This window comes from Notolepis coatsorum (genome assembly GCF_963971535.1).
Source record: "Notolepis coatsorum genome assembly, chromosome: 1".
NCBI classification, from domain to species: domain Eukaryota; kingdom Metazoa; phylum Chordata; class Actinopteri; order Aulopiformes; family Paralepididae; genus Notolepis; species Notolepis coatsorum.
In genome coordinates, this window is record NC_140165.1 from 239,567,342 (window position 1) to 239,593,238 (window position 25,897).

At 42.9% G+C, this 25,897-nt stretch overlaps 1 protein-coding gene across 1 annotated transcript in view; it reads right to left on the reverse strand.

Annotated features, from left to right (window-relative positions):
- Positions 1-25,897, reverse strand: part of ngef (neuronal guanine nucleotide exchange factor) — a 57,283-nt gene that overhangs the window by 9,305 nt on the left and 22,081 nt on the right. The window contains exons 9-16 of the mRNA XM_084309392.1: positions 24,544-24,794; positions 24,128-24,288; positions 23,528-23,680; positions 11,781-11,910; positions 8,318-8,392; positions 6,776-6,865; positions 2,839-2,996; positions 1,547-1,705 (exon numbers count right to left, since the gene is read on the reverse strand). Of these exons, the coding sequence (XP_084165518.1) occupies positions 1,547-1,705; positions 2,839-2,996; positions 6,776-6,865; positions 8,318-8,392; positions 11,781-11,910; positions 23,528-23,680; positions 24,128-24,288; positions 24,544-24,794 (1,177 nt within the window). The remainder of the gene's footprint in view (positions 1-1,546; positions 1,706-2,838; positions 2,997-6,775; positions 6,866-8,317; positions 8,393-11,780; positions 11,911-23,527; positions 23,681-24,127; positions 24,289-24,543; positions 24,795-25,897) is intronic.

A 25,897-nucleotide genomic window follows, 5' to 3' on the forward strand; every position in this document is an offset into this window, starting at 1 on the left:
ACATACATTTCATTTATTTTTAGTTTTTCCTTAATTCCTTTGGACAGATCATTCAAATTATACTACCAGACAGACAAGTGACAAATTAAAGGAAAAACCAACATAAAGTGTATTAGTAAGGTGTTGGGCCACGAGACGTCTTAATTACTAAACACTGCACAGACTCTGATGCAGTGTGCTACTGTATACAGTATATACCATGTACACTATTATTATTATTATTATTATTATTATTATTATTATTATTATTATTATTATTATTATTATTATTATTATTATTATTATTATATTATTATTATTATTATTATTATTATTATTATTATTATTATTATTATTATTATTATTATTATTATTATTATTATTATTATTATTATTATTATTATTATTATTATTATTATTATTATTATTATTATTATTATTATTATTATTATTATTATTATTATTATTATTATTATTATTATTATTATTATTATTATTATTATTATTATTATTATTATTATTATTATTATTATTATTATTATTATTATTATTATTATTATTATTATTATTATTATTATTATTATTATTATTATTATTATTATTATTATTATTATTATTATTATTACTGATAGAATATACTGCCATTCCACTACTGTTCCACTCTGTTCTACTCTTATTATAATATTATTACTATTTCTATTATTATCCGTATTCCTGCCTGCAGATGTTAAATCAACAACTTGATTAAATCAACAACAGAGTGTAATTCCTCATGGTGAAGGTGAGGAACAAATTGTAAAGTGCTTTGGATAAATGCTCTGTATAAATGCACCGTTTACCCTTTAACCCTTTCACCGCCGCACTACCAAGCGGTTAACCCTTTCACTGCGACAACACACAGAAGGTTAACCCGTTCACTGCCACACGACAGCCGGTTAACCCTTTCACTGCCACACGACAGAAGGTTAACCCTTTACTAGTGTGATACTGGGCTGTCCCCGACTAAGGATTTGGATGGTCGACTAGGATTGGCCAAAATCTGCCGTTAGTCGACTATTGGTCGAAAAAAAAAAAGTATAATATTTTTAAACTTTTTGTTTTATTTTATTTAAAAAAAAAATGTATCATTTCATTTGGGCTGTGGGGGGTGCTTAATGTCTGAAGGAGTCGACTGAAGGCTTCTTGTCCTCTGCAAAAGCATGCAATTGGTCCACTGATGGATACATCTTGATATTTGTCTAGTCTAGTGTGTTCATTAGATGGGTGAAATCCTCTTTCAGTGCCTCTGTGCCTGTTTTCGTAGGCAGTTAGCCTCTGGTATGCGTGCCATTAGCGTTAGCCACACTTCTAGGCCTCTTTTCTTTTGGAAAGAATGATACAAAATTAATTTTTTTTTTTTTTTTTTTTTTTTTTTTTATTATATTATATTCAACTAAGAGGTTGGCCAGTCGACTACGGCTCCTTTCGACCGATGAGTCGACTAATCGATTAATAGGGGTCAGCCCCAGGGTTAACCTTCTGTCGTGTGGCAGTGAAAGGGTTAAAGCCCAGTGCTCCAGGTACTCACATGCTGTTGGTCTTCAGCATGTAGCTGACCTGCCGGTCCTCCTGGTTCTCCAGCAGCTTCAGGTTGAAGACGTTGGCCAGCAGCTGGCCCTGGTCCTCCTGGTCCTCCGTCCTCAACATGGCCCGTGTGCAGGAGTCCAGGACCTGGAACTTCTCCCCACTGAGAGCAACAAGCAGCGTCAGCAACAAGATTAGCGTCTCCCCCGTCCAGCGCATGAACAGGCTGTGAATATCGCTGGACGAAGTCAATGGCAAACCAAGACACTCTGGGAGAAATCGAATGATCCAACAAAAAACCCTTTGCTGTTGTTCATTTGCAATAGAGGCGTTTCACTGATGTTTAGAATGCCCATTTGTCCTCAATTTTGGAATAAATAACGGTTGTTCTGTGTTGATATTTGAGAAATATATAAACAAAAATGTTATAATTACAAAATATTTTTGTAATAATAATAATTTGTGTTATTTAATTTATATGTGAATGCGTGTCAAGTGAAGCCAAATCTCAAGGTACTTTTGTTTAAATGAATGGCAATAAAGTAAAAGAAATACAAATCTGTGCAAAATATATATATAATTTGGTGTCTTACTGGATCTTGTAAACAAGTCGCAGTGGAACAGTAATATCATGTTTTTCCAGTTTTTAACTGCACAAAAATTCGCCATTTTCTTTTGAAAATGGTTACCAATAGTTACAGGTAGCCATGTCGGAAGAATGAGCATTCCACTTGCATTCCACTTGCATTCCACTCTCAAACGTCTCTGCCCAAAGAGGAAGTAAACTAAGAACCAAAGATTTGGTTAAAAAAAAAGTTAAATAGTTTCATTTCACAGCGTCTGTGCAGCCTTGTTTATTCACTGTGTCCATGGAAAACAACAATGAACGCAGCCATAAAGGTATGGTTTCCTTACACAGAAAATATATATAGAACTAATAGCCTGTTTACTTTTCTGATAACTACATTACTGCATAACCCATACATGTTCAGATAAGCTTAATCTCTGGTTTATTTGTGATATTCTCTGTATGCACCCAATCCAACGTTATTGGCGCATTTTTTCCCAAACTAATTTCGGCCGCGGATGTCCGGATTTGGTCCAGATTTAGTCTCTCTTGGGCAGAGCTGTTTAGCAGGCTGTGAGACAGTAGAATGAGAAGAATGAGAAGAATGAGAACTATACAAACATTCCATGCATGCAAGGCACTCCACAGACGGCAAAACCCTAGTTTGGATATTTGAAACCAATCCGTGGCTGGATATTCTAACTGTGGAGCGGCTGTGCCCGTCTGACCTGCGCTTGGTGATGAGCAGCAGGTTGTTGAACAGGAAGAGGTAGAGCGGGTGGTAGAGCTTGCGGCTGCGCATCGTCCTGGTGCTCTTGGGTCCGGCCATCTGCTGCACCTCCCCCTTCTTCAGCAGCCACCGGGAGTGGGAGATGATGGGCACAGACTGCGAGGGGTTAAGAGAGGTCACAAGGTCAAAGATGGGCACAGACTGCACAGACTATTTAAAATGAGGACTGTGTAGTAGACTCATCCACAAACGAGAACCTCCAAGTTTTACTTTTTTACTAGGTCGCTGTTTGACAGCATTACAGATTCCACCTTTAACTACCCAATTTGAATTATTAGAAATGTGGGTTAACCTTCTGTAGTGTGGTAGTGAAAGGGTTAACCTTCTGCAGTGTGGTAGTGAAAGGGTTAACCGTCTGTAGTGTGGTAGTGAAAGGGTCAACCGTCTGTAGTGTGGTGGTGAAATGGTTAACCTTCTGTAGTGTGGTAGTGAAATGGTGTTAACAGGGCTTGACGTTAACCTTTTGGCTCACTAGCCACTGTGGCTAGTGGTTTTCCAAAGTCACTAGCCACAAATCCCCACACTCGCGCCCCCACCCAAAAAGTAATAAATATAGGTAATTTCTTCTTCACTAACCCCTGCTGGGGACAGTATCATTGTAATCATACTGCTACACGCCAACTGTACAACTGTGCTTCTGACTGTTGACTCCATTGTTTACTACTGCCTGCGACCAGTGACTCAGCCGCAAAAGGAGCTCCAGTTGGGGCAACGGCTGACTGGGACAAGATGGAGGATGTAGATGTGGAAGAGTTGTGTTGAACCTAGCAATTACATTGTTGCTCCAAACGCCGTGAACATTATCATTGACACACCTATGCCTTGGCTGTGTTGAACCTAGCAATTATATTATTGCTCCAAACGCCGTGAACATTATCATTGACAAACCTATGCAGGGCTTGACGTTAACTTTTTGGCTCACTAGCCACTGTGGCTAGTGGTTTTCCAAAGTCACTAGCCACTCAGCATTTTCACTAGCCCTGGGCAGGTGGGCAGGTGTCAACGTCAAGCCCTGGGTGTTAACCTGTAGTGTGGTAGTGAAAGGTTAAACTTCTGTAGTGTGGTAGTGAAAGGTTAACCTTCTGTAGTGTGGTAGTGAAAGTGTTAACCTTCTGTAGTGTGGTAGTGAAAGGTTAAAAAAAAAAATGTATCCACTTTTTCTCCTCCTGTTTTTTTGTGTTTTTCTCCCATCCCAATTTAGTCGTCATGCCAATTCCCCCCTCCCCTTCCTGGTCATTGCTCGCATGTGCCCCCCACTGGTCGGTCTAGGGAGGGTTGATAGATACTATCACATGTCCCCTCCGATACATGCGGAGTCAGCCAGCCACTTCTTTTCACCTGCCAGTGCGGACTCTCATTGGTGAGGTGTAACGTGTGAAAGGCTCACACTACCCTCACCATCTCCCTTCCTCGCTGTGCAAGCGCCCTGACCGACCTGTAGGACCAGATTACCACCCACCGGCTCCAGCCGGAGGCACCGCTGACAGCCGGATTCGATACCAGTGTCTCTCGCGTTGGTGACGAGCGATTAGTCCGCTGCGCCACCCAGCCGCCTAAAGGAGTGTGGTAGTGAAAGGTTAACCTTCTGTAGTGTGGTAGTGAAAGGGTTAACCTTCTGTGGTGTGGTAGTGAAAGGGTTAAAGGAATTTTTGGACATTACATTAATGTCCACAGGGCCCTTCTGGATAGGCTCTCCAGCATTGGTTTGTCCCCCACCTGCTGCAACTGGTTTGCCAGCTACCTTACTAACCGGATCCAACAGGTCAAGACAGAGAATATCCTGTCTGAGCCACTTGCCATCACTAAAGGGGTGCCTCAGGGCTCAATCTTGGGTCCTACCCTGTTCTCCATTTATATTAATGATGTGGCGAAGGCTGCAGGCAGCTCTCGGATCCACCTTTATGCTGATGACACCATCCTGTATGCTTCTGGCCCTTCTCTCCATTCCGCAGCCTCCACTCTTCAAGACAGTCTCACTTCCCTCGAGCAGTCCTTTCATAACCTCCACCTTCGGCTTAACACTAAAAAGACCAAATGCATCTTATTCGATCGCAAAAAGAAAACCCCCAGCCCCCCCAAGATCCTTTGCGCAAACTGGAGTTTGTCAAGTCAAACAAATATCTAGGGCTTTGGCTGGACTCTTCCCTTTCTTTCTCCGTTCACATTAACAATCTTCAGTCTAAAGTGAAAGCCAGACTGGCATTTCTCTTCCGTAACAAAGCTTCCTTCACACGCTCCGCAAAACTCACCCTTGTAAAGATGACTGTCCTGCCCATCCTGGACTATGGTGATGGCATCTATAAAATGGCTTCAAAGACGACTCTACACAAACTGGACACTCTGCACCATTCTGCCATCCGCTTTGCCACCAATGCACCCTTTAATACACATCACCTTTACAAACTGGTTGACTGGCCCTCCCTCCACACCCGCCGACTCCAACATTGGTTCCACTCCATTTACAAGTCAATCCTGGGCAAGACCCCACCTTATCTTTCCTCCCTGCTCCACCTTTCTCATAGCACTTACGGCACAAGATCAAGTGAGCTCATCAAACTAAACATCCCAAGATCCAAGACCACCTTCGGCCGAAACTCCTTTCACTTTGCAGCATGGAACGCTATTCAAAACACCCTTAAACTTACAGCTCTTACTTCACTGACTGCCTTCAAGAATATACTCAACACATTTGTTTATTTGTTTATGTGTATGATTCTTAACGGTTACTGTGATAGTAAAGGGTTAACCTTCTGTAGTGTGGCAGTGAAAGGGTTAACCGGCTGGTGTATGGCAGTGAAAGGGTTTTATTTTATTTATACAATCTTTTTTTTTTATTTATTTTTTATTCCTGTTGGGGCCTCTTGGACCAGATCGACATTGTAAATAAGAAACCTCTTCTTAATGTTTTATCTGGATAAATAAAGGTACGAAAAATAAATAATAATTAAATACTTCTCGTCTCGTGGTCGGAGTTCTGGCCGGGTTCCAAAGGAGCCGGGATGCTTGAGGCAGCAGGCAGAAACGGGGACACGAAAACCAAAACATTTTAATCCACACCGCCTCACTGCAGGTAAAGGGTCAGCCACCTCCAAAACAGAACCACGGCCCTCCAACATTTTGAAACAGCTGATTTGTGTTGGAGCCATTCTGATGTGTTTTTTCTCTATTTATTTTTTTGTACATCTCTAGCCATCTACCCCACCTAGCATCCAGGGTTTGGCAGTGCACATTGAGGGTGGGGGAGGGGACTTTCAGGTGTCAGGTTGCTTAATGACCAGGTAGAGGAGACCTCATGGTCAAATGTTTGGTTAACGTGCAGGTTGATACATCTTTCTTTAAACCACATCAGTGTGGGAATCCTGTTATTTTTTTTTATTATTGGAATCTTTATTTTGATGTTTTTTTGCCCAGTTCCTATAAAGATTCTTCAAATAAACCTATTATTTCATTCATCACCCCCCAGTTCTTGTTTTGGATCTTGTTGGAACCACCTTGGTGTGTAGAAGATACTACCTGGTTTGCTAACAAAAAGCCAATACAGGCTGTGTTACCAGTGCAGAATCCATAGTGGTGGAGGACGATGATGTTGTATTAGAAACAGGTACCCCGTTTGCCTGCATCTTATGGTGCGGATTAAAACACCTTGGTACCGTGACCCCGTTTGCCTGCATGTTGTGGTGTGGATTAAAACACGTTGGTACAGTGACCCCGTTTCGGTTCACTGGGAACCAGGCCAGAACTCTGACCACGAGACTCAGTAAGTAAGCTAATAGCTCTGTTTACACTACACTTCTGGCAAGTATTATCATACAGCTTAACGTCCAGAAATCCAAACTATCCCTTTAATGTGACGGGATGATGATGAATGTAGATACCTTGGACTTGAACTCCAGCGTTTTCTCGATGCTGATGAGCTCCTCGGTGCGACTCATCTTCCTCACTCCCTCGTTGCACTCTTTCACAATCTGCCAGACACAAATACACACCATGAGGAGTCGTGCACCGCAAAATAGGTAAAGTAGTAGGTGTGTGATTGTCCAATGTATGCAAGCCTCAATTCAATGTTTAGAGAAGAAAATAAGAATACGCTGTCCATCGATTTTGAAACAATTGACCTATATCAAGCTCCAACCTCTTTTATATATACCATATATATAAGATAAGATAAGATATTCCTTTATTGATCCCCTTGGGGAAATTCAGGCATCATAGCAGCATGGGGGAGGGGGGAGGGGAGGTACAGGTAGTAAAAAGCAGTGTAAACAATATAACAAATCAATATACTTAACATAACATAATTAACTCTGGACAACATAATGGACAACAAGGTGCGAGATGAGGGTATGTATGCCCTCTCAGTTATATTTGCCCTACAATAAATAGTTACAGTATATAATCTAATCCACTAATCTAAATCTAATCTAATATATAGTCTGAACAAAACTAAATGCTAAATGCTAAATATATGCAATATATAATCCAATAATCTAAATCTAATCTAATATATAATCTAAAAATGCTAAATGTATATATGCTAAATAATATATACATTTATATATTCATATTTACCTCATCATATCCGTCTGAATAGACCTGCATATAATCCTTTTATATACCTACTTACACACCTACATATAACCCATACAACTCTGTATGATAACATGTACAATAATGCTGTATATATATATTTATTCTTACCTTATATACAGTATATCTATCCACATCTGTCTGTACATACCTGCATATAATCCTGTATCTGTACATATCCCTTACCTACTCTTATACTCTTTATACCCGTATCACTGTACATACTAATACTACAACTCTGATTAGCAATATTGCTCAGTAGTACTAATTGATGTATTTTATACCTAGTTTAATCACCTGTACATTGTATATTACTATTGCACTTTACTGTTATATTTGCACTCTGGTTGGATGGCAACTTTTTATTTCTGTATTGTACTTGTGCTGTATGATGATGACACAAAATTGTAATCTAATCTAATCTAATCTTTTCTTGATCCTCCAATTGCAACTGACGCTGTCCGAGGGAAGCGACTGTTGCGATTGGAGGATCAAGAAACGAGGGTTGAGAAACCTGTGATAGGTCAGTTGAGCCGACACATGGAACGCAAAGTGAATGGGTCGAACTCGCTGAACATGCTCAGCCCTATGATTATGAAAATTATTTTGAGGGAACCATCAATTAAATGTACTATACATACCATGAGCAAATGTGACATGGCTTACAGTAATTGAAGTCATTGTCAGAATGGTCATTCCACAGACAGGCGTGAACCACCATGGGAAAAGTTCCACCGCGTTCTGTGTGAGAACGTTGTGTGAAACGTGACCACAGACACCACAGAACGCCCTCCTGCGCTCAGACTCAGGCCTCCGACACACTACTGTACCTGTTCCAGCTGCTTGTGTGCTTTGACGGCGTTCATCTCCCTCTCAGAGTTCTCCTCTGCTTTCTTCAGGATATTCTGTACAGGCAAACGTAAAAAATTGTAATTAAAAAATAAATAATAATAATAATCGTGGCATTGTACCTAATTGTTATTGTCTGCAGTCAATAAGACAATCACACACTCCACACGCAACCAAATCTACCAGAGACTACATGACCATATTCAGTTCACACGGTTTTGATCTCATGTCATGTGTAACGGGGAAGCCTGTGGGTATGTCCACAGTCACGGAAACAGGTGTGTTGACGAGTGACTGTGGCAGTACGGGCTGGTAAGTTAAACTCACTTCCTCATAACAGGGTTAATAGACGCATAGGTACGGTAGTTAGGAGTGAATTCACTTCTTAGTGCAGCGGCCTGTGTCGTCGCCCGCGGACGCGGGAGCCCCCTGTTTGACTCCCCCTCGGGACATTAACATTTAACATCAAAACACAACGCAGACCAGTATGATCCGTCACAGTGGTGCCCAGTGACCCGGATGTCCTGAGGGGCGTGAGTTTAGGGAGGTGAGTGTAACGGGGAAGCCCGTGGGTATGTCCACAGTCACGGAAACAGGTGTGTTGACGAGTGACTGTGGCAGTACGGGCTGGTAAGTTAAACTCACTTCCTCATAACAGGGTTAATAGACGCATAGGTACGGTAGTTAGGAGTGAATTCACTTCTTAGTGCAGCGGCCTGTGTCGTCGCCCGCGGACGCGGGAGCCCCCTGTTCGACTCCCCCTCGGGACATTAACATTTAACATCAAAACACAACGCAGACCAGTATGATCCGTCACACATGCTCAGGATGGGATTCCTTTCTACCCTGTTCCCACCGTGGAGGACTATAATGTATGATGTATATGTTCTTATAGCCAAGTTGCTATTGCATGCACTTATTTGTGTTTCATTTCACGTATATGTGCATGCTTAGCAACTGTTTCGCCTGTTTTATTGCAACACTACTATCCCCGACATCTAAGAAGGGAGATCCCCCCCTTGAACGGCCCTTCTAAGGTTTCTCTCCTCCACATTGGCTGTGGTGCATTTTTTTCTATTGCTAGGTTTTGGTGAGTTTTTCCTTACCTTCGCGTGGGGTATGTCTGGGAGTGTTGCATTTATTCATTTAGTTTATTTATTTAAAAATGTTTGGACTTCATGGTGTTTTTGTTTTGTTCTTGATTTATTGTGATGTTTCTTCTTGACATAAAGAAGACGTGTCCGGCCCATGGGGACATTAACGTGTGTTGTCGGGCCTTACAAATAAATTTGATTTGATTTGATTTAATGCCAGTTAGGGTACCTTGTGTATACTGCACCTTGTGTATACTGTTTACTTTTACTCTTACTCATAGTGTATATTCAGATTAAAATGTCTTTATTGCCTATATTTATTGTAATGTATAATATAAACGACAGGGCATACAGACCCTCATCTGCACTTTTGTTTACACTTTATGTTTGTTAAGTATATTGTTTACACTGTCTATTTGTGTGAGGATTCGCCGTTTCCCTGGACCTTTATTCCCTGTCTCCTCACCTCACCAGCCCCCACCCCTGTGAGAACTTTTGCCTGCCTCCTACTCTTCACCAGCCCCCACCCTTGGACATTCTGTTCCTCTACCTTCACGCACCTGTTGGGAGTTTGCAATCACCTCGGGAGAGTACATAGGTTGCAGACTACCCTCCAGTCCTTGTCGGGTCGTTCTTGTTACTACAATCTACTGCCGCGTCTCCGGCGTGAGACGGTGTGCCACCCCTGTACATCACCACCTGTCGCCGTTTGCCTGGAGTGGGACGCCGTCTTCGCTCTCTAATTCTCTACGGGAGGTTTTCCAGTGTTCCCACTCCAGACGTCAAGCCGGCGCGTCATCGCTCCCTATTTCCACGGGAGGATGGCGCCTCTTCCCCCCGGCCTCCGCTGTCGGGCCCCTGTCTCCGTACCAGGCCTCCGCGTCGGGCCCCTGTTCCCGTGCCAGGCCTCCGCCGTCGGAACCCTGTCCTCATCCCTGTAAGCAGCTCTGGCCCTCGCCCTGTCCAAGGCCTTAACCCTGTTCTCTGTCCCTGTCTCCAGCCCGCCTCTCCGGGCCTCTGTCCCTGTCCCCCTCTCCAGTGCCCCTGGTCCTGGCCCTGACACTTAGCCCTGGTCCTTAGCCCTGGCCCTTAGCCTTAGTCCCTTAGCCTGTTCGCCTCTTAAAGGCACAGTGCCGCATTTTCCAGATTTCTTTGACTCTAGTGTTTTTGTGTTTTCCCTTAAAGGGACTGTGCCGCTTTTTGTTATGTAATAAAGAAATGCCCTGTTTTGGCTTACTCTCATACCTGTCTTGTGTTGTGCGATTGGGGTCGGTTACAAACCATAACAATTTGTCTCATATTCTTATATTCAGATTAGAGCTGGGCCGTTAACGGCGTTAACGTGCTGCGTTAACGCTATACTAGTATCGCGCGATAATATAATTAACGCATTAATCTAAAAAAAGAAAAAAGATTTTTTTTACATTTTTTTTTTTTTTTACCTTTTATTTACCCAGGGTAGGTTCGCTGAGCACAGATTCTCTTTTTCAGGAACGCCCTGCTTCACATTCACACAGTTCCATTCACACCTGGGAGCTGCCCAGTACAACCACAGTTGACACCATTGGCCACTGAGCAACTCCACTGGAGCAGTTGATTCAAGCCATGTCACATAGTTCAAGTTTGAAATTATTCTTTCTCTTTTGCTCCTGAGAGTGCTAGATACTGTACTGTACTGGTAATATTATTTATTTGTGTTAACTTCTGAATAAAACAACTTATTAAACACAAGTACATCTTATTGAACATTATTTTGATATTTCATTATCAATTATCATAGCAAAACAGCTTTTTCAAACAGTCTGTAATGCATTTTGGAAACAGGAGATGGGCTCATGGTGTAATGGGCCACCTGGCCTGAGAAACATAAGGAGGAAAGAAAAAGTAACGACTTACTTCTGGTCATTATTTGGGTAGAACACACATATTTTGAATGCCTTCGGCAGTTTTTTTTTGAGCCATTTTAATCTAGATTAAATCCAGGATTGCAGATAGATTAATCTAGATTAAAAACATTAATCTATGCCCACCTCTAATTCAGATCCAATTGTATTGCCTATATTTATGTCTTTCTACTATTACCCTGCCCATACCTGTACCTCCCCTCCCCCATACTGCTTGAATAATCAATAAAGTAATACCTTATCTTATCCGATCTGATCTTATCTTATCCAATCTTATCTTATCTTATCTTATCTTATCTTAACTTAACTCATCTTATCTTATCTTATCTTATCTTATCTTATCCAACCCCAATCTCTTCCAACAGGGTGGAAAGGAATCCCATCCTGAGCATGACATAAGAGGAGATTAGCCGCTGTGTGAATGTGCTCCCCTCTCCTCTCCTTACCTGCACCAGCAGCTTGAGCCTGGTGATCCTCTGGAAGGGCAGGATGAGGAAGGAGGTGAAGGAGAGGCCTCGGACACACGGCTGGTTCTCCAGCTTCGCCATGGCCTCGCGAAATGCCTGGTTTCCCTGTCTAGACAAAACACAGGCATCTCAACCACAACACAAACAACACCTCAAGGTCAAAACAATACAACGCTCCACTGAACACTTTTTCAAACCTTTGAGTTACCTCGAAAGGCAACTGAGGTTTCCCTCGCTCACAGTCACGTCGAGTGTACATGCAGATATAAGCTAAACAAATATATATATATATATATTAACAATAAGACAACAAGATGTGGCAAAAATCAAGGATAACAAATCAATTAAAACACGTACAACACAGACCCAGCGAACCACAATCACTATTATTAAATCACGGCTCTGGAGGAAGTGGCTTGTAGACAGTTTCAGAGGAAATTATTAGGGATGCTCGATATTGGCTTTTTTACCGATACCGATATTCCGATATTGTCCAACTCTTAATTTCCGATACCGATATCAACCGATACCGATATATGCAGGGTTTCCCACCCCAAAAAAACGGAATAATTTCAGGTAACTAATAATTTCACTGGATATATATATAACAAATATTGTTATTGTTTTTTTCTTTTTTTAAACCGATACCGATATTTTCCGATATCACATTTTACTGCAGATATCGGCCGATAATATCGGTCGGCCGATAATATCGGACATCCCTAGAAATTATTCTTTAAAGTAAAAAATCCCCACTTTGACGCATAGCAGATATAGACGGGTGACAAATTAAAGGAAAAACCTGAATAAATGAGTGGAGAGACATAATGCAGATGCTTCCGTACAGGTGCACTCCATGATACAATTAAGCTATTAACACCATACCATGCTCTGTGGCTTGTATAAAAGTGCTGAGCAGGCAGTGGCGAATCCTTATGCCAACGGAAGCCATGCCTCCCTATAAATTCATATCAAATATGAAATATGAAAAAAAAAATATATAAATTTTTTTTAATATAGTTTACATTCTTTTTCATCTGTGCATCTGTGTTATATATATATATATATATATATTTTTTTTTTTAAATGTCTCCCTCTTCTCCTTCTCACTCCCTCTAACACACTGTCAGACTCACTGTGCTCACTGCAGCTAGTATAGGAGAGAGGCAGTGGGTAGGTCTCTTTCTCCAGGCTTCCAGCATTATAGAGTCCAAATCCGATCCTAGCCAATCAGATTCGAGCTGACTGCCACACCCTAAAAGTTTAAAACGGAGCTGGGAGGAAAACACTCAGCATATTTTCCCCCCTGGAGGCGGGGCAGGTCAGAAGTTCACGTTTCCACCTGACTACCTAACGTGACATCCCATTAGTAGTATAAAACTGTCTGGCGTCACTCAGTCTAGTAGTCTACTACAAACATGTCTGAACATCATCCCCTCGCGGGATTGATTGAAAATGTTATTAACAGAGCGGGCACATTCGAATCCTCTATTAGTGTATCTAACATTTAGCACTTTAATAGCAACTTATTTTCGCCGGCGGGACATTTACTGAGGACCAGCAGAGCACACCACTGTGGATATTATGATTTAACAAATCTATCTGGCAAGAGGAGGACCACATTATTGACCAGGTAAGCACTGAGCAGCCTGACTGACTAACTAACGTTATCAGGCAAGCTTGTAGACCCTTTCATGACTGCAATGCAAGCTAGGGGCTGGAATACGCAGTCACTTATTCCTCCGTAGTAGCCAGGTTAATGTGCACCATCAAGCACTGCTTAAAAGCTAGCGGTGGGTCCAAAATATATCGGATATAAATGTCAAAGGTACCCAGCGTTCCATTAGGGTTTCACACACAGATGCGGCGGGGTTTGAAAGCTCGGCGTTGCTAATAAACATTTTAAATCATTTTTATAAACGAGTAAAACTGAGGCTGAAATGGCTGCTTCCGCATTTTACAGTAGGAGCGCTCTGATGGCTGGGCGCGCCGCGCAACAGACACGTGAATGAATGAATGAATGAATGAATGAAAACTTTATTTAACAGATTGCAGAATGGGTACAATACAGTACGGCTCAATACACACAATTGTTAAGGGGATGCAGACCAGAGAAATACGTTTGTCTTGTCACGTTTGTCTAATAGACAGTCATATTCTCTCCCGGCCGTATGTATATTTCTCTCCCACCCACCCACCCCCTCCTAATGTACAGTCCCCTCCCCATCATATGTATATACTCTGTCAGGATCTATGGGTAACAGTACTGTATATTTGATGTCATGATGTCTTGTATGTCATAAATGTCACTATGAATTGAAAATGGGGGACCCTGATGTAAACAAGACAAACGTCTTTCTCTGGTCTGCATCCCCTTATACAATTGTGTGTATTGAGCCGTACTGTATTGTACCCATTCTGCAATCTGTTAAGAAAGTTTGACTGGCCGCCGAGCCATACTGTAGTGTACATGGTGACTGCTTGACTTAAAAAAAATAAAAATAAAAAATTAATAAAAATATTTAATAATTTTTTTTTAATAATTTTTTTTGGCTTCCCCTGTTATTTTACCCACGCGACGCCACTGTGAGCAGGCCCAGTTGACCTCAATTTTGGATCAAGATGGCGAGAAAAAAATATATAAGAGAATTTGAAAGAGGGTTCATTATTGGGGCACAGATGGCAGGAGCTTCAGTCACAAAGAACATTTATATCCTGATGGGAGTGGTTTCTTCCAGGATGACAAAGCCTCCATCCACAAGACACTAACACTAACCCATCCACAGAACACTAACTCTAACCCATCCACAGGACACTAACACTAACCCATCCACAGGACACTAACCCTAACCCATCAACAGGACACTAACACTAACCCATCCACAGGACACTAAGGGCCCTTTCTCACTCACTGCTCTGTGTCGAATCAGACCCGGCTCGCATCAGAAAAGGGTGTGTCTGTCTGAGTGAGAACGCTGTCCCCCGTCCCCGCCCCCCGCTGATTCGTCCCCGGGGGCGCTGAACCTGGACCGCTGAAATAGGTGGTCTCAGGTGCGCGCTAGTGGGGGCGGTTAGGCCTGGCAATTTTGTTTGCCATTGCTATGTCTATACATTGTTCGAATGCATTTATTTCTATTAGACCAGTGGTGCCCAACCAGTCGGCCGTGGTCGACCAGTAGATCAATGACATGCAATATAATTGCCACAAGCGATGGGATAATGTTAGCTTCTGAACAGGCTAGCTAACTAGCGTTAGCCGTTAGCCATTGCTGTATACTATACTTTCTTGTTCGAATGCATTTATTTCTATTAGACCAGTGGTGCCCAACCAGTCGGCCGTGGTCGACCAGTAGATCAATGACATTCAATATAATGCATATAATCGATGCAGCAATGTTACTAGTAAAGGCTAAGCTAACTAGCGTTTAGCCGTTAGCTTAGCGCTATCGTTAAAACGCTCAAAAGCGGACTCTACAACACCATCCATTCGTGATAAAATAGGGTGGGTTATATTGACAAGGCTTGACAACAGAGGTTCAAATATAACTTCATATTTATTGGCAATTTGTTCATTTATATCATCATCCAGTCTCCGCAGTAGTGTTAAAACACTTCCTGTTTACATTTTCGAACGTGACATCATCGCCTACGGCAAGCGTAAACGCTCAAAAGGCAAACCGTAAACAGAACCCGAAGCGAACCAAGACCGCAGTGTGTACACAAACTAGAGGGGAGAGGGGGGGGGGGGAGGGGAGTTCGCATCAGATTCGGAACGGGGCCAGAACGGAACGGAATAGAAACGAATAGGTGAGTGAGAAAGGGCCCTTAACACTAACCCATCCACAGAACACTAACCCTAACCCATCCACAGAACACTAACCCTAACCCATCCACAGGACACTAACACTAACCCATCCACAGGACACTAACCCTAACCCATCCACAGGACACTAACCCTAACCCACAAGGGGGCACAAGGGGTCACTTAAGGGGAGACACTGCAGGTGAATAGGGTAAAATAATTAACTAATAGATATCACAATGAAACTTCCCCAGTTGATTACTTATATTAAGACAAGACTTTTTTGTATTACAAGTTGTCTGGAATTGTATGTTTAAATATGCAAATTAGGCATGATCTACTTAAATATGCACTAATTTGCATATAATTCCAGGACAGAAATCTGAACATTGGATAAAGCCATTTTCAAAATTATAGTTTCATTTTGTTGACATATTAGAGCCAAAGGTTATTACAGAGGGGATTTTGGATATCTCTTTTTATCACTCCATAAATCAGAAAATACTCCATTCAGTCCATTTTTATGGTAAAATTCCATATTTCACCATGTTTTTAGGAATAAAATGTAATATAAATCAGGGTATGAATGCGATATCAACAAACCCTTCTGTAAATACCTTCAGAACATAGATATGAATAGAACTGGAAGGTTTGGTGTATGTGTGTGCTACTGAAGTGGAGATTTCTGGCTCAGAGTATGAGGAAAAACTCTTAAAACTAATTTTTGGGAAAACGCCTTCAAAGTTCTGTATTGTAAAATGCCATACTTTTTTTTTAAACAGATATTTACAAACACAATACCTAATCAAACCATTAGTAATAGACAACCTAAACACATGCCTGATAACTGAATAATAATAATAATAATAATGATGTTATTGAACTGAACAGAACTACACACAGGCTACAAACAGTGTAGTACAGTGTAGTACCCCCTAATAGGAAAATAATATTTGAATAGATATCACTATGAAACTTTCCCAATTTGTTATGTACATATAAACTAAGAAAAAATATATTGCAAGTTTTCTGAAATTTATGTTTATATATGCAAATGAGGCACTTCCCCATTAAATATGTGCACATTTATGGATGCAATAAGGCAAAATGATGTAAAATAAACAACTAAATGTGTGTTATTGAAGTTTTATTGTCACTAGTTTCATAGAAGACATGTTTAGGAAGCAAAATATAACAAAATCTCAAAATCAACAAAAAAAGGATATTTGACTATTCACCTGCAGTGTCTCGCCTTAACACTAACCCATCCACAGAACACTAACCCTAACCCATCCACAGAACACTAACCCTAACCCATCCACAGGACACTAACACTAACCCATCCACAGGACACTAACCCTAACCCATCCACAGGACACTAACCCTAACCCGCAAGGGGGCACAAGGGGTCACTGAATGGTTTGATGAGTACAGAAATTATGTGAATAATACGCGTTCACGGTCACCCAATTGAACACCTATGGGAGATTTTGGACTGATGTAAGTGCTCCCATCAATAAAACACCAAATAGGGTGCGGCTGGGTAGCGCAGTGTAGAATGCACTCGCCTACCACCGCAGAGACTCTGGGATCGAATCCAGCTGTCAGCGGTACCTCCGGCTTAGTCAGTCGTCCCTACTAACACAATTGGCAGTGTTAGCGGGTGAGAAGCTGGTGGGGTGTGTGTCCTGGTCGTTGTAAACTGCGGTTCCTACTGGTCGGTCGGAGTGCCTGTTCAGCAGGGAGGGGATCGGGGGGAAATAGCACGCGTTACCCCAGTGAGAGTCCTCACTGTCAGGTGAAAATAAGCGGCTGGCTGACTCCACATGTATCGGAGGAGGCATGTGGTAGTTCTACACCCTCCCTAGGCCGACAGTGGGGCAATTCGCGCAACGACCAGGAAGGGAATTGGCATAACGACTAAATTGGGATGGGAGCAAAAATACAGAAAAAGTGAGAACAAAAAAATAATAAAAAATAAAAAAATAAAACACCAAATAAGGGGATATCTTTTGGAAGAACATTGTTCAGTTTCTCAGTAGAGTTGAAGAGGCTTGTAGAATCTATGCCAAGACACATTGAAGCTGGTCAAGTCCAGTCAAGTCAAGTGTTCCTTTATTAATCCCCTTGGGGGAATTCAGGTGTCATAGCGGCATGGGGGAGGGGGAGGGGGAGGGGAGGTACAGGCAGGAAAAAATAGTAATAGTAATAGAGTAGAATAGTGGAATGGCATTATATTCTATCAGTATTAGTAATAATAATAATACTAGTATACACGGTGTACATGGTGTATACATATATAGTAGTAGCAGCACACTGCATCAGAGTCCATGCAATTAATTTGTCACTTGTCTGGATTGGTCACATATTCCAATTGAAATGAGGGAAACGATGCAGTGAATATGCACAGGAACCCCGAGGCCCTCCTGAGGTGGTCTGGGGCCACAGGTCATTTGTCTGCTATGCAAATCCAGACGTGACCGCTTTCCCACCACGTCTCATAAGGATTTGCATAGGAAGCTGGAAAGGCGCAGAAATGAAAGAGGGCAATCGCCTTTATGACGTACAGCCTGTAAATAATCTGCCCGTTATGAATGGCGGTGAAAACCTCCCGCCATGGGTGGGGGTGGAGGGGGAGGCATCAGCTGATCCCCTTCCAAACTGGGTCACTGGGTTTCTGTGCACTTGTTTCATGTCTACACTGACGACAATCTCAGCGTTACATCCGTAGGAACCGTTTGAAACAGCCTCGCTCGGTATGATGTAATAATATTGCAGTGTGACAGTGGATGGAGAGAGATCCTTGTAACATCATGCGTCAAGATCGGGGGAGACTACGGGGATTGTCTCATTGTGCAAACTCACATACGGCTCCACATTTCAGCAAGCCGCTTGAATAGACTTGATGTAATGTAGAGAGAAATTAACCTTCTTATTGTCTTCTACTATTGTGTACTATGCTACTATGTCTATACTACTATGTACTATGCCTATACTACTACCTACTATGCTAATATGTCTATACTACTATGCACTCAAGTTCGGCACTGCTAGATGAACAATACCACTTACCCAGAGTTACACCCTTCCTGCTAACTTGTTAGAATAGAATAGAATAGAATAGAATAGAATAGAATAGAATAGAATAGAATAGAATAGAATAGAATAGAATAGAATAGAATAGAATAGAATAGGAATCCTTTATTCATCCAGAGGGAAATTCTGCACTACAGATCGCCCACAGTAAACAGTAAACAGGTAGGTAGTCAAAACAAAAATCACGAATAAGAATACAAATAAAAATAAGAATAGAGAATATAGTACGGTCCGAGATATACATTCTGGTATGTATATACATTCTAAAATCTAAAATCTATAGCCAAGCCATTGTTGTACAGATGTAAATCTCTTTGGATTAAAAAAAATTATAATAATAAAACTTGTAAAATGTACAATGACACTTATGATGATGTCTAATGAACATGTTGTGAATCACAAGCCTCGTGATTTCCAGCACAAACACACACACACACACACACACACACATCAAATGTGACTACCACACACCCAGTGTGTCTCAAGGGGTTTCCAGTAAGTTGCTGTTCAGTTACTGGCGGAGATCCATGCATGTGTTTGTGTGCGTGGGAACATAACAGTCTTTCCCTCAGGTATGAGGTGGTGACGATGAGGGATGTACTGTATGTGGTACACGCATAGCCAGCCACACCCTGCACATTTGCATCTGTCAAAATCAATAGCAAACCTGTTCTCTCCAAAAATAGAGACAGACCGACAAAATAATATATTCACAGACATAGAAACCCATGGAGAGAGGTGTGAGGGGGGGGGGTGCATAGGGTGGTGCCTGATGGTTCTGATTGTGGAGGAATCCCGTTGTCTGTCCCGAGAAAAGCTTGCATTTCACACCAGAGAGACAATGTCCCCAAACCCCTTCCAACCCCCACCCTCCTCTATCCACAAGAGAGCTGGATCCCTTGTTTGTATGTATTTCAACAATCTCTCTCTCTCTCTCGGGCCGGGCTCGTGGCAGGCAACATGAATGACCACAAGGTGGCGCGATACAACGTAAGGAGGACAGTAATAGAGGCAAAACGGCGCTACAGGAATAAAATTGAACTTCAGTTTGAACAGGCTGACTCCAGAGCTATGTGGCAGGGCCTCAAAACGATGACAGATTACAAAGGCACCTCCCTCAAACTGAACAGTGACATCTCCTTAGCAAATGATCTTAATACCTTCTATGCGAGGTTTGAGGCTGGGAATAACAACACCAGCCTACAAGCCACGGCAATGGGGGGGGGGGGGGGTCTGCTGATGGAGACTCAGTGTTCAGGGTAACAGAGCATGAGGTGAGGTGGACCTTTAAAAAAGTGAATATCAGGAAGGCAGCAGGACCGGACGGCATCCCCGGCCGCGTCCTAAAAGTCTGTGCCGACCAACTGGCCCCGGTATTCACTGACATATTTAACCTGTCCTTAGAACAGGCTGTCATCCCCACCTGCCTGAAGAAGTCCACTATCATCCCTGTACCTAAAAAATCCAAGCCTGCTTGCCTCAACGACTACCGCCCTGTAGCTCTCACCTCCATAGACATGAAGTGCTTTGAGAAGCTAGTAAAGGGCTACATCTGCTCCTCCCTCCCCATCAACCTGGACCCCCTGCAATTTGCATACCGCCCCAACAGGTCCACGGAGGACGCCATAGCCCATGTGCTGCACACAGCAGCATCACACCTGGACAAGAGGCAGGGGAACTATGTGAGCTCAGCATTCAATACCATAGTCCCCTCCAAACTCATAGCCAAGCTCAGGGACCTGGGCTTGAACTATGACCTCTGCCAGTGGGTCTTGGACTTCCTGACGGGCAGACCCCAGGTGGTAAGAGCAGGCAACTGCACCTCCTCATCCATCACCCTCAACATAGGGGCCCCCCAGGGCTGTGTTCTGAGTCCCCTCCTCTACTCCCTGTACACACATGACTGTGTGGCTCAGCGGAACAACAACACAATCATCAAATTAGCTGACGACACAGTAGTGGTGGGCCTGATCTCTGCAAACGACGAGAGGGCCTACCTGGAAGAGGTCAAGGTCCTGGCGGGATGGTGCCAGGAGAACAGCCTCTCCCTGAACGTCAGCAAAACAAAGGAGATGATTGTGGACTTTAGGAGGTCGGGGGTCAGGGACTACAGCCCCCTCAGCATCGACGGGGCACCGGTTGAGAGAGTGAACAGTTTCAAGTACCTCGGAGCCCACATATCCGAGGACTTGACATGGACCACACACATTGACAGTGTTGTGAAGAAGGCACGACAACGCATCTACTTCCTCAGGCGCCTAAGGAAGTTCCAAGTCAGTCAGAAGATCCTTAAGAACTTCTACTCATGTACAATAGAGAGCATCCTGACTGGCAATATCACCTCCTGGTTTGGGAATAGCACCACACAAGACCGAAGCAGACTACAGAGAGTGGCACGTTCAGCCGAACGCACAATTGGAGGGGGGCTTCCCACTCTCCAGAACATTTACAACAAGCGGTGCAGGGGTAAGGCTAAGAGAATCATCAAGGACTCCAGCCACCCAAACAACTGCCTCTTTGAACTGCTGCGGTCAGGCAAGCGATACCGGAGTCTCATGGCAAGCACAGAAAGACTCAGAAGAAGCTTCTATCCCCAGGCCATCAGGCTGCTCAACGAACAATAACACTATGCAACAACCATCAAATGCACACAGCACACACATCCACACGCACACACTCACTTTAAACAAACAACACACTGCAGCACCCACTCTCCACACTTTAGAACACCTAAACACACTTTATATTTATTGGTAAAGGATTTGCACTACAACCCATACCTCAGTACACCTTACTGTAAATTGTACCTAAATTGTACCTCATCCCATTTCTGCTTTGCACTATATAGCATTGTATATTAGTATATTGCATAGTATATTGTATATTGTATGGTAACTCAGTTACTTCTATTCTGCATCAAACATTGTACATTATGTACATACTGAACACTGTGACTTCTATTTTTACTTCTATTTTTACATGCTATACTATTTTATTTCATACTTATCTTGTCTAGCACAGTCTCTGGAGCGTAACAGTAAGAAGCATTTTGTATAAAAGTATTCTGTACTTCTGTATGACAACTATTAAAGAAACTTGAACTCTCTCTCTCTCTCTCTCTCTGTCTCTCTCCCTCCTCTCTGTCTCTCTCTGTCTTTCTCTCTATCTATTTCACTTTCTCTCTCTCTTCTCTCTCTCTCTCTCTCCCCCCTCCCCCCCCCCCCTCTCTCTCTCTCTCTCTCTCTCTCTCTCTCTCTCTCTCTCTCTCTCTCTCTCTCTCTCTCTCTCTCTCTCTCTCTCTATCTCTCTCTTCACTCAGTCTATATTCACTCAGTGTGACAGAACAGAATGTTAATCCAAAGGTACACATATCGTTGTTATCCCTCACAGATCATGCCATGCTTCCCTCAACAGGTGGACAGCCGTAGTCTCCTCTGTACTGACAGCCCTGTCATAACATGTGTACAGCAGAGGTAGAGCAGTCGTCTGGTAATCCGAAGGTTCCCGATTCGATTCCCGCTCCTCCCGGGCAGTGTGTCCTTGAGCGAGACTCTTAACCCCTAACTGCTCCAGATGAGCAGGTCAGCACCTCGCATGGTCGCCTCCGCCGTCGGTGTGTGAATGTGTGAGTGGGTGAGTAAAATGTGAGGAACAAAATTGTAAAGCGCTTTGGATAAAAGCTACTATATAAATGCAGGCGTACTGCCATGCCACATTTAGAATGGTGCAGTGCCAGCCAGGCTGAGATGATCTAACACCTCTCGCGTGGCCAAATCGCAACACACAATCCGATGCGAAATAATTGGCTAAACAAAATGGCAAGCAACCTTAACAACCTTAACCCTTTCACTACCACACTACCAAAGGGTTAACCCTTTCACTGCGACAAAATACAGAAGGTTAACCCTTTCACTGCCACACGACAAAGGGTTAACCCTTTCACTACCACACTACAGAAGGTTAACCCTCTGTCGTGTGGTAGTGAAAGGATAACCTTCTGTAGTGTGGTAGTGAAAGGGTTAACCTCCACATTAAGTTCCATGTGGATATTCTTGCTTCCAAGCTGCGACAGAACATTGGCTTCCTTACAGAGATGTATTGGCATGCTGCAGCTTCAACTTTGGACTCTACTCTACCTCAACTTTGAGGTCTATCATTCTTCCCTCACATTTATTACTGGTGGTGACAGATATGATACCCACCACTGTGCCCTTTATGAAAAGGTTGGATGGCCTTCTCTGGTTGAAAGGTGTAACTATCATTGGTATTTGTTTATTTTTAAAGCCCTTATTGATAAACGTCCCTCTTACATCACAACACTGTTGGAATGGAATCTTGGAATCTATTCTACACGTTCAAATGACTGGCTGGTTCTTAGGGTTCCTCAGTTGGCTCTGAACTAGGAAAACCTGCTTTGTCCTTTGATCCAACACCTGGAATGTTCTTCAACTGACCCTGAAGCTGAAGGTTCTTCCTTCTCTTGCTGCATTTAAAAGTATGATCTCCAACCACTTGTGTGTCGACTTGTAACTGGGCTTAACTGATTTTTTATTATTGAATCATATTTATTGTGCCTATATGAAATTGTTGATACATTTACATTTAGTCATGATAAACGATGTCTTGTTTTTGTAAGCTCGTCATCGCAAAGTTGAAATAAAGGTTTGAAATAAAATTATATTAAATGAAAGAAAACCTAGTTAGTTCGCCCTGTACTTATTTAGTAACAACCCTGATCACAACACGCTCTACTTTGAACTTCAACTGATCTACACGGTTCAAGTTAGTCAACACTGTAACGTAGGGATTTGTTTAAGGAGGTACCCACAATATGCGCCGATAGTTCTTCTCCTGGTACGCCTGGTTGATGACGTAGGTGATGAACACGTTGAAGTGCTTCAAAGAGTGGTGGTAGACGATGTCACACACTTCTGAGATCTGGATGGACTGTTCAATCCGGTTCTCCAAGTCCATAAGGAACCTGAAGACAATTTGACACCATCATAGAATAAGATAAGAGAAGATAAGATATTGCTTTATTGATCCCCTTGGGGAAATTCGGGCATCATAGCAGCATGGGGGAGGGGAGGTACAGGTATGGGGAGGGTAATAGTAGAAAGACATAAATATAGGCAATAAAATTCGATCTGAATATAAGAATATGATAAAGATAGACAGTGTAAACAATATAATTAACTCTGAATATATAAATATGAGAAAAATAGGCATTGTAAACAAAGGTGCAGATGAGGGCCTGTATGCCCTATCAGTTATATTATAAATATAGGCAATAAATAATTTTAATCTGAAAAACATCAAGGCGATGTGAGCTTAAAGGTCGCTTGTTTGATTTCATCACAGTGAGAACAGTTGTTTGGACAGGCTTTTATATATATATATATAATTTATAATGGTGGCCAAGTCCTACCTTTCACTGGCCTTCATGACCTCCTCGATGTTGGAGAACAGGAAGTGCATGTCTGATTGGCTGAGGGTGTTGACTAGAACTTGGTTGCGAAGGAAGTGAGTCTCTAAAATCTCCAGACTCTTGTAGTAGGAGGCTTCTGAGGTCACCAGCTCAAACATCGCCTGGGACAGAAAGGTAGAAAAAAATGGTTGCTTCCTAGAGTCAACAAGCACAAAAAAAATATGCAAACTATATGCAAAAATCTATGCAATGTTCATAGAGAATCTACGAGTGAGAAAATAGTTGTGGAACCAGAGAGGGTGCATGACACTGCTAAGCTGTCAGATCCTCTGCTAGCCCGCCTCTTGAACTTGCTCCACGCTCACTGACAACCTCTCTCACCAAACCCTGCCGGTGACCTTTGCCCTCCAGCTCACCTCCTGCATGATGACCTCTCTCTGCGACAGCTGTGTGAGCAGGCCGCTCTGCTGCACGACCTCCAGGGTCTGCCACAGGCTCAGTGAGCGCGCGTTGTTCCTCAGCTGCAGTTGCAAGGCCGGAGGGGATATGACCCCTGACCCCGGGAACACTGATTCTGCCGCGACCCCGGAAGTGAGGCCATCGCGTCGACGCCGCTGCTCAATTTCCTGCTGCTTGGAGGTGTCCCGGTACTCCTGGTACAGGAAGGCTGGAGGGACAAAAAGGTACAAAGGTGTAAATGAGTGAAAATCTCAGAATCAAGAATCAAGAGGTTTATTTGTCACATACATACCAGGGCATACAGTGAAATGCGGGTGGTCATGCCCGCATTGATTGTGCAAAATATAATAATAAAAATAGGCATAGAAAAAATTAAATAGGTAAGACACTAGGAAGATATGCATGGTAAAAAAAAATACATGCTAAGTTCCTGAGAAACTGGTTCCTATATACAGTATACACTACTATACAATATACAATTGTATTTAAATGACATTTTGTTTAAAGTGATTGTTTTAGCGGTTGCCGCATGAGTGTGTGTGTGTGTGTGTGTGTGTGTGTGTGTGTGTGTGTGTGTGTGTGTGTGTGTGTGTGTGTGTGTGTGTGTGTGTGTGTGTGTGTGTGTGTGTGTGTGTGTGTGTGTGTGTGTGTGTGTGTGTGTGTGTATGTACTTGTGAGTGGAGAGTTCAGTGTTCAGTGTTCTGATGGCCTGGGGGAAGAAGCTGAGCCGGAGTCTCTCTGTTCTTGCAGCGTGTGACCGTAGGCGCTTGCCTGACCGCAGCAGCTTGAACAGGCTGTTGTTGGGGTGGTGGGGGTCTTTCATAATTCTGCAGGCTCTGGATTTGCACTTCCTGTTATATAAGTCCTGCAGGGGTGGTAGTGCAATACCCGTAGTACGCTCTTCTGAGCGCACCACTCTCTGGAGTGCCTTCCTGTCCTGTGCCGTGCTGTTTCCAAACCAGGCAGTGATGTTTCCAGTCAGAATGCTCTCTACAGCCCCGTAATAGAAGGAGTGGAGTATCTTCCCCGATACTCTGAACTTCCTTAGCTGTCTCAGGTGATAGAGGCGCTGTTTCACCTTTTTCACCACATAATCTGTGTGTAGACCATGTCAGGTCCTCTGTGATGTGGACTCCCAGGTACTTGAAACTGCTCACCCTGTCCACGATAGCCCCGTTTATCCACAGTGGCATTTGTGTTCCCTGCTGTATTCTCCTAAAATCCACGATCAGCTCCGTGGTTTTACCAATGTTCAGGAGTAGGCTGTTATCCCGGCACCAGCATGCCAGTTCATCAACCTCCTCCCGATAG